A 15,754-nucleotide genomic window follows, 5' to 3' on the forward strand; every position below is an offset into this window, starting at 1 on the left:
ATTTTGAGAGACTCTAGTCCCCTCATTCCGCTTGCCATTTCCGGGTGAGTCCCGACTGCCCTGCTGGCGACTGAACATGTCAGGTCGGCCAAAATGAACGCCGACAGCCCCCCCAGACTGACGACGGCACGGGACACACCGAACAGATTCGAGTCACCGACCTCGCCAGACTGTCCCACGGCCGATAATCGGCCTGATGTGTCCCGGCCTTAATGGAAACCTATCGACTCCGCCGCTGTTCTGCAGCCGTTCCGCAACCAGTGGGAATTAGGAGTTAGAGCACCTTTTTAATATCTTGAGTAACTTGATTCAGCTTGTCATGTAAAAGCGTGTATTTAGCCATATTTTGGTAAAAATATAAGCGCTTCCAAATGACCGAGCATGCAATAGACAACATTGTTTTCGGTGAAGAAAGCGACCACTTACTTTTTAAAAAAAATACATTTTTATATTCAACTTTGAGGATCACTTTACAAAGAGCTAACAGTAGGATCTGCAGAGCTAACTGTACAGTTGAGATCATTTGTTCAAGCGATGCAAGTGGAGGCGCCGAACACGTTCTCCGAGGCCGGTGAAAAACTTCACACCATCGCAACACCGTTACGTGACATTCTGGTCGACCACAGTCTCCGCAGACAGTTGATTTATCCAAAACGGCTGACTGGAAAGTGGATGTTGTGTACTTTAATGACTCAGTCATAACAGGATATGTCCAACGATGATGCATCTCTCCATCAGCGGCCTTTTATCGCTCTTTCCACAACAGACAGGAAATAGGAAGGAATCCTGGGATGCTTTAAACCCAGAGTTATCCTAGATGGTTTTATAGTATAGATGGAGAGTTTTATACATACATACATGACAGTTACAATACACAGCGTTATACTACATATGGTCTGTTTTCTGCCTGAATTATACATATGCCTGAATACATTTTTTTTTTTTTTTTTTTTTTTTTTTTTAGTAGAACCAAAGAGTGATTAGGTTAATTTTTTACCATATGATCACCAAAATGATTTACTCTGTGTAGCCCCCTTTTGACCGAGGGGAAAGTACAGGAGTTGGTCTTATCGCTAAAATAACACGGGTCTTGTTGAAACGCATGGCTTCTTTTTCCTGGATGACATCACACATGAGTAGGGTCTGTACAGCGTTTCACATTTCCCTACTCGGCTTATATCCTTTCGGGAAAAGTCAAAAGGCAGGGAGCGCGACGTGCTGCCCAGCTACACCCGTCAGCTATTTGTTGACGGTTTCTTTGTTCGTTATCTTGAGAGAATTTGTCTAGAAAGTCATTACCGAAACTGCACTTGGCTGTAAAAACAATACCTGCCCTCCTCTGTCACGGCTGTAATTTTGTACGGCCAGCCACATGGCTTGGAGACGGTGAGGTCAGGCCTCCCCACACAATGCCCCTCTTTCAGGCTCGCTGTCAGTGAGGTCTTTATGCTGCTCTCGCTCGGTTCTGACACGTCTCCAGTTTCCTCCCCCCCCCTTTCTAGCCCTTATTTTTTCCTACTCTGTTTGTTTTTCTCTCTGTTTCCCTTTTCACTTTATTTTCTCTCTCTGTCCGGCTCGTCTCTTTTTCCTCCTTGTGAGATGAGCCACTCTTCTCTTTTTGCTCTTCCTCCAGTGAAACACAAGAGCCCAGCCAGACGGGAGTTCTCATAAATTCCAGGCTGCGTGTCACACATTTTGTCTTGGAAAGAGAAAACTTAATGCATGCATTGCCAACACAACAGCCGTTGCTGCGTACCTCAGGGCATGCTGCAGCAGGGAAGACAAAAAAATAAAAAAATAAATCCTGCTTTAGGAGAGTCAGAACACTAAAGCTCACTGAGTCATTTCCTTAACCTAAAGGGATTTATGATGTTCTACTTACTCAGCATGTCCTTGTTAAGTGTTACATCTCATTTAGATCTATAGTTGAGCAAGAAAGCCTGAGCATCACCAGATAATGAATGAATCGGAGAGCGCAGTGGTGTGAGCAAGCCTTTTAACACAGGATGTTGTATCATCAGAGCAGCAGAAGCGCAACCTGACGGTGATAGAAATGTGCAGCTAAAAGAAGACAAAAGTGGGAAATAAGTTTGAGTATTCAGCCACTGTTATTGTTTTGTTTCCAGATTCCAGTACGCTGACCTCTGTACAATATCCCTTTCCACTCTCTACTTCTCTCATTCTCCTCACATTCCCCATTTCTCTTTAGTCCTCTTCTTCCCAGGAGTTATTGCACCAGTTGCCCTTCCAGCCCACACAAGATGATCTCCACTTCCTGTTCAAACATTTCCGGAGCACAGAGAGCGTGGCGGACGAAGAAGGAGCACACGCCTCGCCCCCTGTCAGGCTCCGCTCACGCAGTCTCAGGTAGCCTGGCTTTTGAATCGTACAATAACTATACTGCAGGATGTATGGACTACACAGACATGTTTGTAGCGCTCCGCTGGGAGAAGTGATAACCTTATCAGATTAGTTTGATTCAAATGGGCCACAACCTCGGCTGGCTAATGCTGTAGGTTAATGACAGAGGATCATGTCATGAGGCCTGGCAATGAAGTCCAACACTGCTTACAGGGGCAAATATTTGTTAAAGGCTAAATTATGTGTGTGTCTAACCATTGTGAATGAAGTATTGTGGGGCTGCAGAGACGTCCCGGCCTCCAAATCCTATCCTACAGACTAAAAGAAAACGATCTTTGTCTTGTACAGATCCTCGCAAAAAAAAAGAATCACACTATAATCATTTTAATGTTTTTAATTTTACAACGAAAATGAGAATAATGATAGAAAAATTATCATTCCCTCCAATATCATGCATCACAATTGCAATATCTGTCAAAAATAATTGCAATTAGATATTTTCCTCATTGTGCAGCCCTAGCGTGATTACACTACAGCGGTATGCTGAATGTTGTAGCCAATTTAGGTGTGTGTGTGTGTATTCTTGTTTAACTATATTTGTGGGGTCCAAAACCCGGGAGTCCAGTATACTTGTGGGGTCCGGACAGCTTTGTGGGGCCAAAATGCTGGACCCCACAACTTTAAAGGGCTGTTTAAGGGTTAAGACTTGGTTTTAGGATTAGGGTTAGAATTAGGTTATGGTTAGGGTAAGGGTTAAGGTTAGGCATTTAGTTGTGATGGTTAGGGAAGGCTAGGGAATGCATTATGTCAATGATGGGTCCCCACAAAGTGTGTGTGTGTGTGTGTGTGTGTGTGTGTGTGTGTGTGTGTGTGTGTGTGTGTGTGTGTGTGTGTGTGTGTGTGTGTGTGTGTGTGTGTGTGTGTGTGTGTGTGTGTGTGTGTGTGTGTGTGTGTGTGTGTGTGTGTGTGTGTGTGTGTGTGTGTGTGTGTGTGTGTAAGTGCAGTGTTGATGGATACTGCAGCTGGTGTGGCTAAAGTGCAGTCAAGCCCTTCTGTGTTACCCGGGTTGGTTAGCCGGTTAGACAAATCAACCCTTCTAGTTTAAACAACTCATGGAAGCCTGTAGTTGTAGTAGGTAACCTGTTGAACATCAATGAGTGTGAACGAAAGGGCAGAGTAAAAGTCACGACCATGCCGTTTTTAGTTTTCATTCTGGAACCAAAGTGTCTCCCCTGCCATTATAATTTCCCTGTTTGCTAACATGTACTCGTCACTTCTTTGGCCCGGCCAAGAGGTATGTCTAACCATAACTGCAATGTGATGCTGCGCTGTTGGTGCTCCACTGTGCTTGGAAACTTCTGCTGTACTAATTGAAGATGCTAGCTGTGGAGCTCATATAAAGCATTCCACCTTTCCAGAAGCTTTTAGGCTATACAAATGAGCGGGGTGGGGTGGGGGGATGACAGCCTACTGTATATTTTCCTCCATTACACAGCTGCTTACCCAAACATGGATTGGAATTTTTTTTTGATTTTTTTTATGAGAGACAAACATAAAATACTTTATTAGTAGCAGAGCTCTAAACAGAAATGGAAACAAGCACATTTTATAAGAAGGCAGCTTAGCCTCAAACCAACCAAAGTAGGGCAAGTGCTCTGTGAAGTCTTTCATTCATGATTCGAAAAAATGAAATACTAGCTGGAAGGATTTCAAAATGGCGTGATCATTATTTTATGTGCTTCTGGAGAAGAGAAGAGAAAAGCCTCTGTGATGGTTTCTAGTGATCCCCTGGATTAGAATATAGCATTTCCTCATCATTTAGCATAGCTGCTCCCATTGAACACAGCCCTCTAAATTCTAAATAGCGCTTGTGGTGGAGAGTTTTGAGGTCGCTGGAGACTTTTATAATGGGGTGTTGAGGAGAACATTGTGTAACATCCAGTGTATAGTTAAGTCAGAACTTTTACAAGGCTGTAGGCTCGTTAACTTTTTAGTTTTGGTTAGTTTGGTTTTATAACCAAACGGAAAAGTTAACAAGCAAAGGTGCATATCCATCCAGCAACGCTGTGTGTTTTTTTTTTTTTTTGTTGTCTGTTAATTTTGACCACTGATCAGTTGTCTAAAAATTCACCAGGAAAAAAAAAACCGAAATGACTGCACGCATGACTGTGGAAAATATATGTCTGATAAGTGTCTACCGTTGCTCTGAAATAGCTCCAGAGGGTGTGTAAAGCATTTCTTATTGCCCTCAAATAGTTCCCAAGGGGTTAACTATTGCCATTGCCCTCAAATAAAACCACCGCTGTGCAACTGCTGCGGTTACCCAGAAATAGTAAAGCGCATGTCACATGTTGATATTGTTATTTGTAGTATGTGATGTATAGGGGCACCCCGGCTTGCTATTTTTAACATGTGTGATGACAGTGCATTGATTTGTAATGCGAATGGACAGTTTTAAAGGTGCCCTCCAGTAACTGAAGCCCTGTGCACACAACAGATGTGGCCATGGATCCTGCACACGAGAACCTGATCTGAATCACATTAGCGTTCTATTCAAACACGCTGTGTGTTTATGAGCCGGGCCGGCAGTAAACACTTTGAGTCAGACATTTTCAAATGTACTCGTTAGAAAATGTTTAGATCTCGTGTGGCTTTAATAGGACAGTTTTGTGACATTGTTTTACGGCGTCAATATATATCCACGTTTAGCATTTAGCTGGTGCAAGTATTTCACTTTAAACCTGCTTCTGTAATGGGAATCCCGTCCCATCTGTCACTACTCCATCCCCCGATCAGTTTGCAAATTAGTTCCATTGTTTGTTTGTTTTTATGATTCAATTTTAGCATTTATAAATTATTAACTTTTTGTTCTGATCTCTTTTTTATTTTATTTTTTTTTCTTCTCTTTTATCCGGTTTCTCATGCAGCCCTGGACGGACCTGTGGAACATTTGACAATGAAATTGTCATGATGAATCATGTCTACAAAGAACGCTTTCCTAAGGTATAGGGGTGTGTGTGTGTGTGTGTGTGTGTGTGTGTGTGTGTGTGTGTGTGTGTGTGTGTGTGTGTGTGTGTGTGTGTGTGTGTGTGTGTGTGTGTGTGTGTGTGTGTGTGTGTGTGTGTGTGTGTGTGTGTGTGTGTGTGTGTGTGTGTGTGTGTGTGTGTGTGTGTGTGTGTGTGTGTCTGTGTCTGTGTGTGTGTGTGTTATTCATTTTTTTCTTGCCTTATTTCTCTCTCTGATCTGTATCTGCTAAACCGCTTTAGTTTGCTAATGCATCTCACGTTTTTTTTTTTTTTTTTTTTTTTACACACATAAAACCAGGACAGGAGACTTTTAACACTCCTTGCAACGTCAAAATCACTCGCTCCCCTTTTTTGGAGAGCGAGTCAAAAGAAAGTGTTAATATAAGGGCTCCTGCACACCGGCTGCGTGGCGTGAGCGTGTTGGCGGCGTCTCGTGTCCGTTTTTATTTCGGCTCCCATGTTAAAACATGTGCATGCTAGAAATAGGACCGACGTCTATTTTATTTTTCACGCGACAAACAAGCGTGTTGGAAGCGTTTCCAGGCAAAATAGAATGCGAAAAGATGTTTATATGTAATTTTAACACAAATACATATTAATAAATGACATTTTGATGTTTGAAAGTCTCTAGGTTTTGACATAAATACAGATATAAATGCAATTTAAAAATAAAAAAAAAATAAAAAATAGATTTTCTAATATTGCACCTGTCAATACAGATCAAACAAAATATTCTGTAGCCTTTTTTGCCGTCAATACTGCCGACATGGTCTTTGCTGTAATCAAATCAGTATTCCATTGGATTCTGATAAAACAACATGGACTTTGTTATCTCAGGAAAGGGAATTGAAATATAAAAATATGTATATTGAAATATGTGATAAAACACAAAAATATTGACAAAATAAAGTTGAAGAACACGCTATTATTTCATTTTATCAATGGGAAACATACATGTGTACAGACAAGGCTAACCGCAGCAGCGCCGCGTCACACACGTTTCTGGTGCGCAAAGACATAGAAAACGCCACGCAGCCGCCACGCAACAGAAACGCCACGCAGGCAGTGTGCAGGCTCCCTAATGCTACTGTCACCATTTTAAGTGAAGTATTCCATCTTGGTTATCTAGGCGACAGCCCAAATGGAGGGTCGGCTGCTGGACGTCATCGCCGAGTGTTCCCCAGACACTGCCTTGCCCCTGGCTGATGGCGTGCTGGGATTCATCCAGCACCAGCTGGTGGAGCTCGCCAGAGACTGTCTGGACAAGTCCCAGAAAGGCCTGGTCACCTCCAGGTACTTTGTGGAGCTGCAGGAGAAACTGGAGAAGCTGCTGCACGAGGTGAGTGTTTTCTCGCCTTTTTAAAAGATGTTTTTCCCTCCAATTCTTGAAAACACGTGACACCGTTTTTGTTTTTGATTAGCATTCAGCCGTGCAACTGTTCAGCCGGTGTTTGTTCCTTCCGAGAAATCATCAGTGGATTTGTGATTGTTGGTATAGCTCCGATTGCCCTCTGGGACATTGCATGCTGTGCTGTATCTTCACTGGGAACATTGAATTGGAGTTGCCTGTATGATTGGTTGTCATTCTCCACTGTTTCCAGTTCATTGGACAGTAATTGTGTTGTCATTTTATATCATTACTTAGACCTGTGCAAGTGTTTGGTTATATAATGATTTATTACATAACCTTTCCAGCTACAATTTCACTGCAGCACATGCTGCCTTCTGCAAAACAGATTACAGCCTCTGCTGCAGACGTGAACTACTTTCTCTTTTTAATCAGAAAGTTTGATGAATTACCATCTCTTTTTTTTTTTCAGCTACAGTTAGTACAGTTGATGCAGTGCTTTCTTGTGTTCATTCGGTCTCCTAGTAGCTTAGTTTATCCTACAGTTATGATATTTTGTCTATATTTCCACTAAAGCCACATTTCTGTAATTATTTTTCCATCTTGCCGATGAAATGATTTTCCAGCTCCGAGAGCGAGAGAGCGTTTATTTTAAGCAAATGGTCCCTACTTGTCACATGTTAAACCGTTTGAATTTGTCCCTGTGCCCGCTGGTTCTTCTCTGGAATTAGAATTGCTGGTTTGTAATGCTGTTTCTCTTTACATCTTTTAGAAGACTATACCTTTTTTTTAAAAAACAAATCTTGCAACAGGTTTGACAGGGTAAGACACCGAGCCGATTACAAAATGGTCAGCTGTCTAACCCGGAATCTGACTGACATCATCACTCTTACACCACCTTTGAAACGCTGACTCTAAACCTGCTGTTTGACCATGGCAAGGCAATGTTAGACTAAGATATGGAGACAGTAAGTGTTAATAAAAAGTGTATCCGCAAGCGTTTTTTAAATTGGACAAGGCAGCAAACGGATACGAGTATTGATGCAAGATGTTGAAATAACCGCGCTGATCTATTGAATCACCAACAGATAATGTAAGAAGATGAAATGGATGCTAAAAATAAAAAGAGCCAAAGTGCAGACAGCCTCTGTGGGCGAGATGCGCTGCCTCGCGGCTCTCGCGCCAATTGGATTAAGGCGCAGTAATAATCCATCATCCTTTTTGTTCTTTCCCGATCAGGCGTACGAGCGTTCGGAGAGCGAGGACGTAAGCATCATTACCAAACTGGTCAAGAAGATTCTCATCATCATCTCCCGGCCTGCCAGGCTCCTGGAGTGTCTGGTAAGACACAGTAGGGATCCTGGGTACAGGAGTGACACGATATCAACATGATGCCCATCATACTTATCAGCTTAGGGCCTTATACAAAATATCTGTCCCTTTTTTTTAAATGCAGATGTCACAGCTCGGTGACTCACACACATTGATGATATGGTGTAGTAATGACAGTTGTAGCAGTAATAATTAGACGGGTAGGTGCATGTGGAATAAGCAACGGCAGGTTTTACTTTGCTGGACAGGATGATGTTTGAAGTTGTAGTCCTTTTTAATAAGCCATTTAATAATGACAGTAAGTGTGTAATTGATAATTCAGGTTTACTAAGTACTAAGTACTAAGAGAAACGAGCTGGATTTGCTTTTTCAACCTTCTTTCTTACCAACTCTGTCATCACATTGCAATTGTGTTTGCTTTTTTTTCTTCCTGGCCTGTAGTTTGCAGCTTTTCTGTCGGGGGACTGTGTGTTTCTTTTGCAACACTTTCCTGCCCTATTGTCAGGGTTTTCCCTACCATTTTATAAGGCTAACGGGCAGCACCCAAGTCCTTTTGGGCACCACCTAAGCTGAATTAATGTAAAATCAGTGTGAGCGTCAAAACTAACTAAATGTCTTTTCTCAGATCTAATGATTGTAGTCGGTCCCCATGTGGACTTCTCTAGCAAGTTTTGTCTTTAAGCTTTTTTGAGTTATTTATTTATTATCTGCTCTAGCTTTTCCAATGTTTTAGACACACATAGTAATATTAAGGGTCCAAAATGTTGTCAAATAGTCAATTTTTTTTTTTTTTTTTTTTTTTTTTTTTTTCTTAAGGAAGGACCCCTAAACCCCGCGCCAAATACGTGCACCCTAAGTCTTCCACAAACCCAGGGAAAACACTGCTATTATTAGTTTGGTTTAGCTTTACAACAGCCAAGGCCAACTAAATGTTATTTTAAAATGCAACGCAACCACAGCACGTCTTTTCTTGCTTTTCTACAGGAGTTTGATCCGGAGGAGTTTTACCAACGTTTGGAGGTTGCCGAGGGTCAAGCCAAGGTGGGCCAGGGCATCAAGACCGATATTCCCAGATACATCATCAGCCAGCTCGGCCTCACCAGGGATCCCTTGGAAGGTGAAATGCTGATTGATTGATTTATTTGATTGCTTTATAACAACTGTATTGTACATTGTAATAACAAAACCAACACAATATTCATAAGCACCCCGTGCCATTACATTTGGTAATACAACCTAAAAACAGTTCCCTTCCGCCAACAGGGTCAAGGATAAAAAAAAATAAAAAATAAAAAAAAGCAAACCGAAAAAAACATACAGGTTAGGGACTGCCAGAATATCTGTCAGTATGCAGAAAAAAAGCAGAGAGTTTGCACAGAATAAAGATACAACATAGCAGCAGAGCTCCAGTTACAGTTAGGTCTCATCAAGCATTGTCGAAAACGGCATCTTCAGGAAATAGTTTTGTAAATTCCGTTTTGCTAAAACAAATCTTTTCCATCGTAGCAATACAAAGCATTTCATTGAGGCACCTTCTGAAAAGAAGGGACGATGGAGACTTACAGTTTGGTAATATAATTATTTTAGCTACCTGCCTTGAGAGTCTGCTTTTGATGGCTCCTTTCAAAGCAGCCAAATATTTCCAATATACAGTCTGGCACAATGTTTACTTTATGGTGTTTGGAAAATCAATTAAATAAGTCACACATAAAAATGATTTAGTACTGGACAGTGCCAGCATAAGTGCGATAGTGATCCTTCAGCATTACCACATCTACTGTATCACACATGGGAGAAAAGGATTGAAATATTTTATATAATAATATTTTAAGTTTAGTTTTAGAGTAATGCAGTCTGTGTAAGGGCTGTTTTACAGTCTCCGCAGCCTAGCTCGCTCGCGCCGATGTGACGTCAAAATGACGTCAAAATGACGTAAATCTCGCTGGCACGCCAGGATTTTGAGTGCGCGACCAGAGGGCGTGCACCAATCTATTTTTTTCAGCGGTGCACGACAAAGCGGAAACAGGAAGCATGAACGAGCTCGAGGGCAACCGGATGCCAGGACTTGTTAACTTACTGGGTTAAGATGAGTTCTTTTATGGCGAATGAAAGGCTTGATCCATATGGAGGAAATATTTATTCATAATTCAAATTGAAAGTCCAAAGAGAAATTGAAAGTCCAAATTTTCCATTTGGCTTTGGCTTTTGAATTTAATATTTGGCTTTTGAATTTCAATTTAACATTGGATTTTCATTTGGATTTAATATTTGGCTTTTGAATTTCCATTTAACATTGCCTTTTGTCATGATCATAGATCCGACAACGTAGGTCATCGAATCAAATCAAAACATTGACGTCAATGCTGCTGCCAGTTCTGCCGTTGTTTACCTTTTTTTCTTCTTCTTCTTCTAGTCCGTAGAAATGGCAAAGTTGGTAGCCTTTCCTCATTAGCGCCACCTCTGCATTTTTTTTTGCTTTGTAAGGCAGATTTAACATAGAAACACAGTTAGTGGGTCAGTGAGAGGGGGAGTCCCTGATCTCTTCTCACAGCTCTTCGTTAGCGCAGGCGTGCGTGGACGCGGTCCTGGCAGTTTTCAGGAGAAAACTGCAACTAGTGTCACGACCACTACGCGCAAGTATAAATAGTTACGGCGCTCCCATGACGTCACACTGGTGCTCGACAGGTCGGCTGCGGCGAGTATACCCCATGTTTAAGACTTTAGAATTGAATTGATAGAACAGCTGTGTATACTGGACAGGCCTTTCTCCCACAGTTCATCTGACACTGGCACACCCAATTCTTGAGATGACTGGCACTTACTGGTACCGCCGAAGCACTGTGTGTAGTGGGAGATCATGTTTAGAATTTGGCTGTGAAAATAAAGATTTATTTTTTTGATTTTAGTTTTTTTACCTGCTAAACTGTCTATTTAGGCATTTTAAAAGACTTTGTTGTTGGATGAATTGTACTGCATGCTCCCTATTTCACAATTAAATGATTTTCAAAAACCTCAACTGTTTCCCCATGTCAAGTTTAAATAACATGGGGAAACAGTAATGCTAATGACGCTTTTCCTGCTGCAATTTCTATGTTAGGAATGCAGGAGTCACTGTTATTTTTACATAGAATTTTATGCGTTAGTACATTTTATTGTTTTTAATGAAAACGAGGCACAGCCTTATGTGTTACAGCACTTAGCGATCATTGCACTTTACCCAACTTATTGCTAGCACCGTACTGTCTTTGTACCTTTTCTATTATATTGTATTTGTTCTTATTGTGTACTCTGTGAACGAATGTTGATTTACGTCTTGTTGAGTCCTTCCGTGAGTTTGATGAGACCAAATACTGCCTCTAAATATGTCAGTACTGCTTTGTATGATATTCGACAGAGTAGAGCATCATTTTACTAAATCAGAACACCTAACCAACGTTATAAACTAATCACGTGAAATAGAAAACGCCAGCAAAAATGCTTTGAATACAGTGACTGTTGTCGTTCTGTTAAAGGTGCTGTAGGTAGGATTGTGAAGATCCAGGACTTAGCCAAAAAATGTTAACATCGACAACTTCTCAGTCCCTCCCCTCTTTCTGCTGAAGCCCAAAACTGTCTCCTAAGCCCCTCCCCCCACAAGGGAGAATGAATGCGTGTGCATGAGCAGTGAGTGACACACAGTTAGACTCACCGCCCCCCCCCCCCCACACTCCTTGGCCCTGATTCGTGCATCTGAACAGGGTGCCGTGGATTTTTGCAAATCACACTACAGGCTGTAGGTGGTGCCAGAGGAGCTGGATTATTTTTTTAAATGACCTGCTTCATGTAGTTCTACTGGAACATAGGGTCAGTTTCAGCAAATATGACAGAAAGTTAGTTTTATAAGGCTTATCTACTGCACATTTTAAGCATCATAAGTCAGTTAGGAGGGTGATTTGCGAACAGTTGAATAAGCACTCATTGTCCTCCCTGATCTACATGTCAAGTGAAAGGAGTTTGAGCCGTGTGTCTGCTGCTGTTACAGACATGGTCCACCTGGAGCAGACGAGTCCGAGTCACCGAGCCGCCAGCAGAGAGTCTGATGAGACGGGAGAGGCCACACCTATACAGGTACCAGCTTACGTTAAACAGTTCTAAAGTAGTTATAATGAATTTTAATGTGACTCAGTTTGACAGAACAAACAGTGGTGGGTGAAGTAACCGTAGTTGTATTGAAGAAATATAAAACAGTACTGAAGGGGGTTGCTTAGATAGATGCAGTTTAAATGGCGAGCATAGCACTTGTTAATACAGGCAGACGCATTATCACAATAAAGTGTTGAAGTGCATGGATTCACGCTTTCCAGATGTAATGCAGCAACTAATTAGTTATTTTCCCTCTGTTTTGTGTGTGTGTGTGTGTGTGTGTGTGTGTGTGTGTGTGTGTGTGTGTGTGTGTGTGTGTGTGTGTGTGTGTGTGTGTGTGTGTGTGTGTGTGTGTGTGTGTGTGTGTGTGTGTGTGTGTGTGTGTGTGTGTGTGTGTGTGATTCAGAGCCGAGCAGCCTGCACCCCTCCTCGCAGGAAACCACTGGAGAGCGACTTTGAGACTATCAAGCTCATTAGTAATGGCGCCTATGGGTGAGTAAGACAGACTTCTTTTGTTGTGGCCCGACTGGCTCAAGTCTTCGTGGACACCGCAGAGAGCCCAATAAAAGCAGGAAGGAAAGTAAAATAAGCATGTGTGTTTTGGTAGTATTTTTGTGTTTACACTTCGAATTTGTCTGGGCATTTTCATTTCAAGTCTGAACTGATGTTCACTAGTAAGTGATGTGTATGTTTTTCTTTTTTTTTTTTATCCTACCTTCTTTCGCTCAATGCTTCTCTCTCCGTACCTGCCGTTCCCTTCAAACTCTCCTGTCCCTGTTTGTCCTGTAACCATCCTTCTTTCTCTCCCTTTGTCCTCCTCCCTCCCTTACCCTGCCACGCAGGACTGTATTCCTAGTGCGCCACAAGGAGACCCGTCAACGTTTTGCCATGAAGAAGATCAACCGGCAGAACCTGATGCTTAGGAACCAAATCCAGCAGGTGTTTGTGGAGCGAGACATCCTCACCTTTGCCGAAAACCCATTTGTGGTTTCGATGTTCTGCTCTTTTGAGACGCGCAGGCACCTCTGCATGGTCATGGAGTATGTGGAAGGTAAGGTTGGTTTTGAATTGTCAATGCATGCGTATTATGGGCTACGCTCTGCGATGCCCTGCAGTGTCCGGCTGCTTCCTGCTACATCCACCCATGCTCTGCTGTGCCACGCTACATCCTGTAGCGCCCTGCAGTGCCCTGCTATGACATGAACTACTACGACTACCATTTGTAGTCACTGTTCCATTATCTTTAGTGTAACTACTATTGCCACTGCCACATCCCCAACCGGCCCCGTCAGACACCGCCTACCAAGAGCCTGGGTCTGTCCGATGTTTCTTCCTAAAATAGTTTTTCCTCGCCACTGTCGCATTAGCCACTGCTAGTGCTTGGTCTTGGAGGAATCACTGGAATTGTTGGGGCTTTGGAAATTATAGAGTGTGGTCTAGACCTACTTTATCTGTAAAGTGTCTCGAGATAACTCTTGTTATGATTTGATACTATAAATAAAATTTTATTGAATTATGTCTTGTTAGTAAATGATTATTTGCCTGGAATAGGGCACGCAAAACTAGGTTTTATTTTATGCCTACTATAAATGCAAAAGGACACATTGTCACAAACATTCGGAAAGCCTAAACGTTGTATCCAACCGTCTTTGTACTTAAAGGTGGGGATTGTGCCAACCTACTGAAGAACATTGGCCCCCTGCCTGTGGACATGGCTCGGATGTATTTTGCAGAGACTGTCCTGGCTTTGGAGTACCTTCATAACTATGGCATTGTACACAGAGACCTCAAACCTGACAAGTGAGTCCTCATTTTTATTTTAATCCGTGTCTGCTTTGAGGCAGCACCTTATTACTTTCAAGCATTGGTCGTTTTTATTATACTCGCCTGCGTCTTTTTAAAAGCCCGGTAACCTTTTTGAAGTTGGAACAGAATTTTCTGAAACGTTCAGCCTTTGATGTTTGAGTCTGAGATCTGTGTTAGGGTTTGATCTAATATTTCTTTCTTTTGTAGTTTGTTAATTACCTCCATGGGACACATTAAGCTGACAGACTTTGGGCTGTCAAAGATCGGTCTGATGAACATGACCACCAACTTGTATGAAGGACATATTGAAAAGGATACCAGAGAGTTCATCGACAAACAGGTTTGTCTCAGTTCTCATCTCTTCATCTCGTCTATTGGGTTTACGACCTTAACAGACATCGGTCTTTGCTCTCTGTCTATTTTTCCTCTCTACAGGTGTGTGGTACTCCCGAGTACATTGCTCCAGAGGTTATCCTGAGGCAGGGCTATGGGAAGCCTGTAGACTGGTGGGCTATGGGAATCATCCTCTATGAGTTCTTAGTGGGCTGTGTGCCTTTCTTTGGAGACACACCAGAACAGCTCTTTGGTCAGGTGGTCAACGGTAAGCGCACTGTTCCCGAGTCATCACGTTCAACTTCTCCACACATAAATCTTGCATAGTGCAGCTCTTAAGTTATTGGCCATTACTCAAATGTTATGAAATGTTTCTGTTTAATTAAAACCCCTTGAAATTGGATCAATGGTAGATGACATCATCTGGCCAGAAGGGGAGGACGCACTGCCAGCTGATGCCCAGGACCTTATCACCAGGCTGCTGAGACAGAGCCCTCTGGAGCGCCTGGGAACAGGTTGGTTGGTGGCAGTGTGACTGATGATGAATGGGTGAACAAGGTCCGGAGTATAGCTTGCTAGCTCCCAGGTTGCACAGCACAGTGACCTTCTGCTGGATGTGGAGAAATGTAGAGTTTTGAAAATATTTAAATTTGCTCTTTCACCTTAAAGCAGCACTAGAGAACTTTTCCCGCTTCGGTCCCCCTACAGGTTGGAGGCGAAATTGTCCACTACATGACATTATGCAACTTTGCCAGATCGGGAAGCAGATCTGTAGTTCGAATGAACTCGACAATGTAATGTAATGGACAATTCTGTTTCCAACCTGTAGGGGGACCGAAGCAGGGAAAAAATCTCTAGTGTCGCTTTAAAATACAGTATCTCAGCACTTTGTGAGCTTTTGAGCCATTTTAGTGGCTGAATTTGATCTAGAAATTATCCAAAAAAAAACACACTTTTACGTTTACATCAAAGCTGTGATAGTGAGAGTTAATAAGGCAACGTCTGGAGGGAGGCAGAGCTGTGGTAAACAAGGCTGCGCTGACCAGTAAAAGCTCCAGAAACTATTGACTTGAGTATGTCAAAGGGATCAAGGGAGACACTGGTCCCAAACTATGAAGCTATGAAGCAGAACCAGGCCTAAGATGGGCAGACATGAAAGCTAAATCTGTTTGTCTGATTTTTATTTATTTTTTTGGTCTTCAGGTGGAACCACTGAGGTGAAAATGCACATGTTCTTCCTGGGTCTGGACTGGAACGGCCTCCTGAGACAGAAAGCTGAATTCATACCTCAACTAGAGACTGAGGATGACACCAGTTACTTTGACAGTACGTGGCAGACCAGTTAGCTTTACACACACACACACACACACACACACACACACACACACACACACACACACACACACACACACACACACACACACAC

General features: G+C 42.4%; 1 protein-coding gene across 3 annotated transcripts in view; it reads left to right on the forward strand.

Moving 5' to 3' along the window:
- mast3a (microtubule associated serine/threonine kinase 3a) overlaps nucleotides 1-15,754 on the forward strand; it is a 41,399-nt gene that overhangs the window by 13,995 nt on the left and 11,650 nt on the right. For all 3 annotated transcript variants that reach the window (XM_028593549.1, XM_028593547.1, XM_028593550.1), the window contains 13 exons: nucleotides 2,210-2,367; nucleotides 5,289-5,364; nucleotides 6,517-6,726; nucleotides 7,975-8,076; nucleotides 9,052-9,184; nucleotides 12,089-12,174; nucleotides 12,596-12,681; nucleotides 13,032-13,240; nucleotides 13,851-13,989; nucleotides 14,203-14,335; nucleotides 14,431-14,596; nucleotides 14,742-14,843; nucleotides 15,532-15,654. In XM_028593549.1, the coding sequence (XP_028449350.1) occupies nucleotides 2,210-2,367; nucleotides 5,289-5,364; nucleotides 6,517-6,726; nucleotides 7,975-8,076; nucleotides 9,052-9,184; nucleotides 12,089-12,174; nucleotides 12,596-12,681; nucleotides 13,032-13,240; nucleotides 13,851-13,989; nucleotides 14,203-14,335; nucleotides 14,431-14,596; nucleotides 14,742-14,843; nucleotides 15,532-15,654 (1,723 nt within the window). The remainder of the gene's footprint in view (nucleotides 1-2,209; nucleotides 2,368-5,288; nucleotides 5,365-6,516; nucleotides 6,727-7,974; nucleotides 8,077-9,051; nucleotides 9,185-12,088; nucleotides 12,175-12,595; nucleotides 12,682-13,031; nucleotides 13,241-13,850; nucleotides 13,990-14,202; nucleotides 14,336-14,430; nucleotides 14,597-14,741; nucleotides 14,844-15,531; nucleotides 15,655-15,754) is intronic.

The sequence above is a fragment of the Perca flavescens genome, chromosome 12 (assembly GCF_004354835.1).
Source record: "Perca flavescens isolate YP-PL-M2 chromosome 12, PFLA_1.0, whole genome shotgun sequence".
Classification (NCBI taxonomy): domain Eukaryota; kingdom Metazoa; phylum Chordata; class Actinopteri; order Perciformes; family Percidae; genus Perca; species Perca flavescens.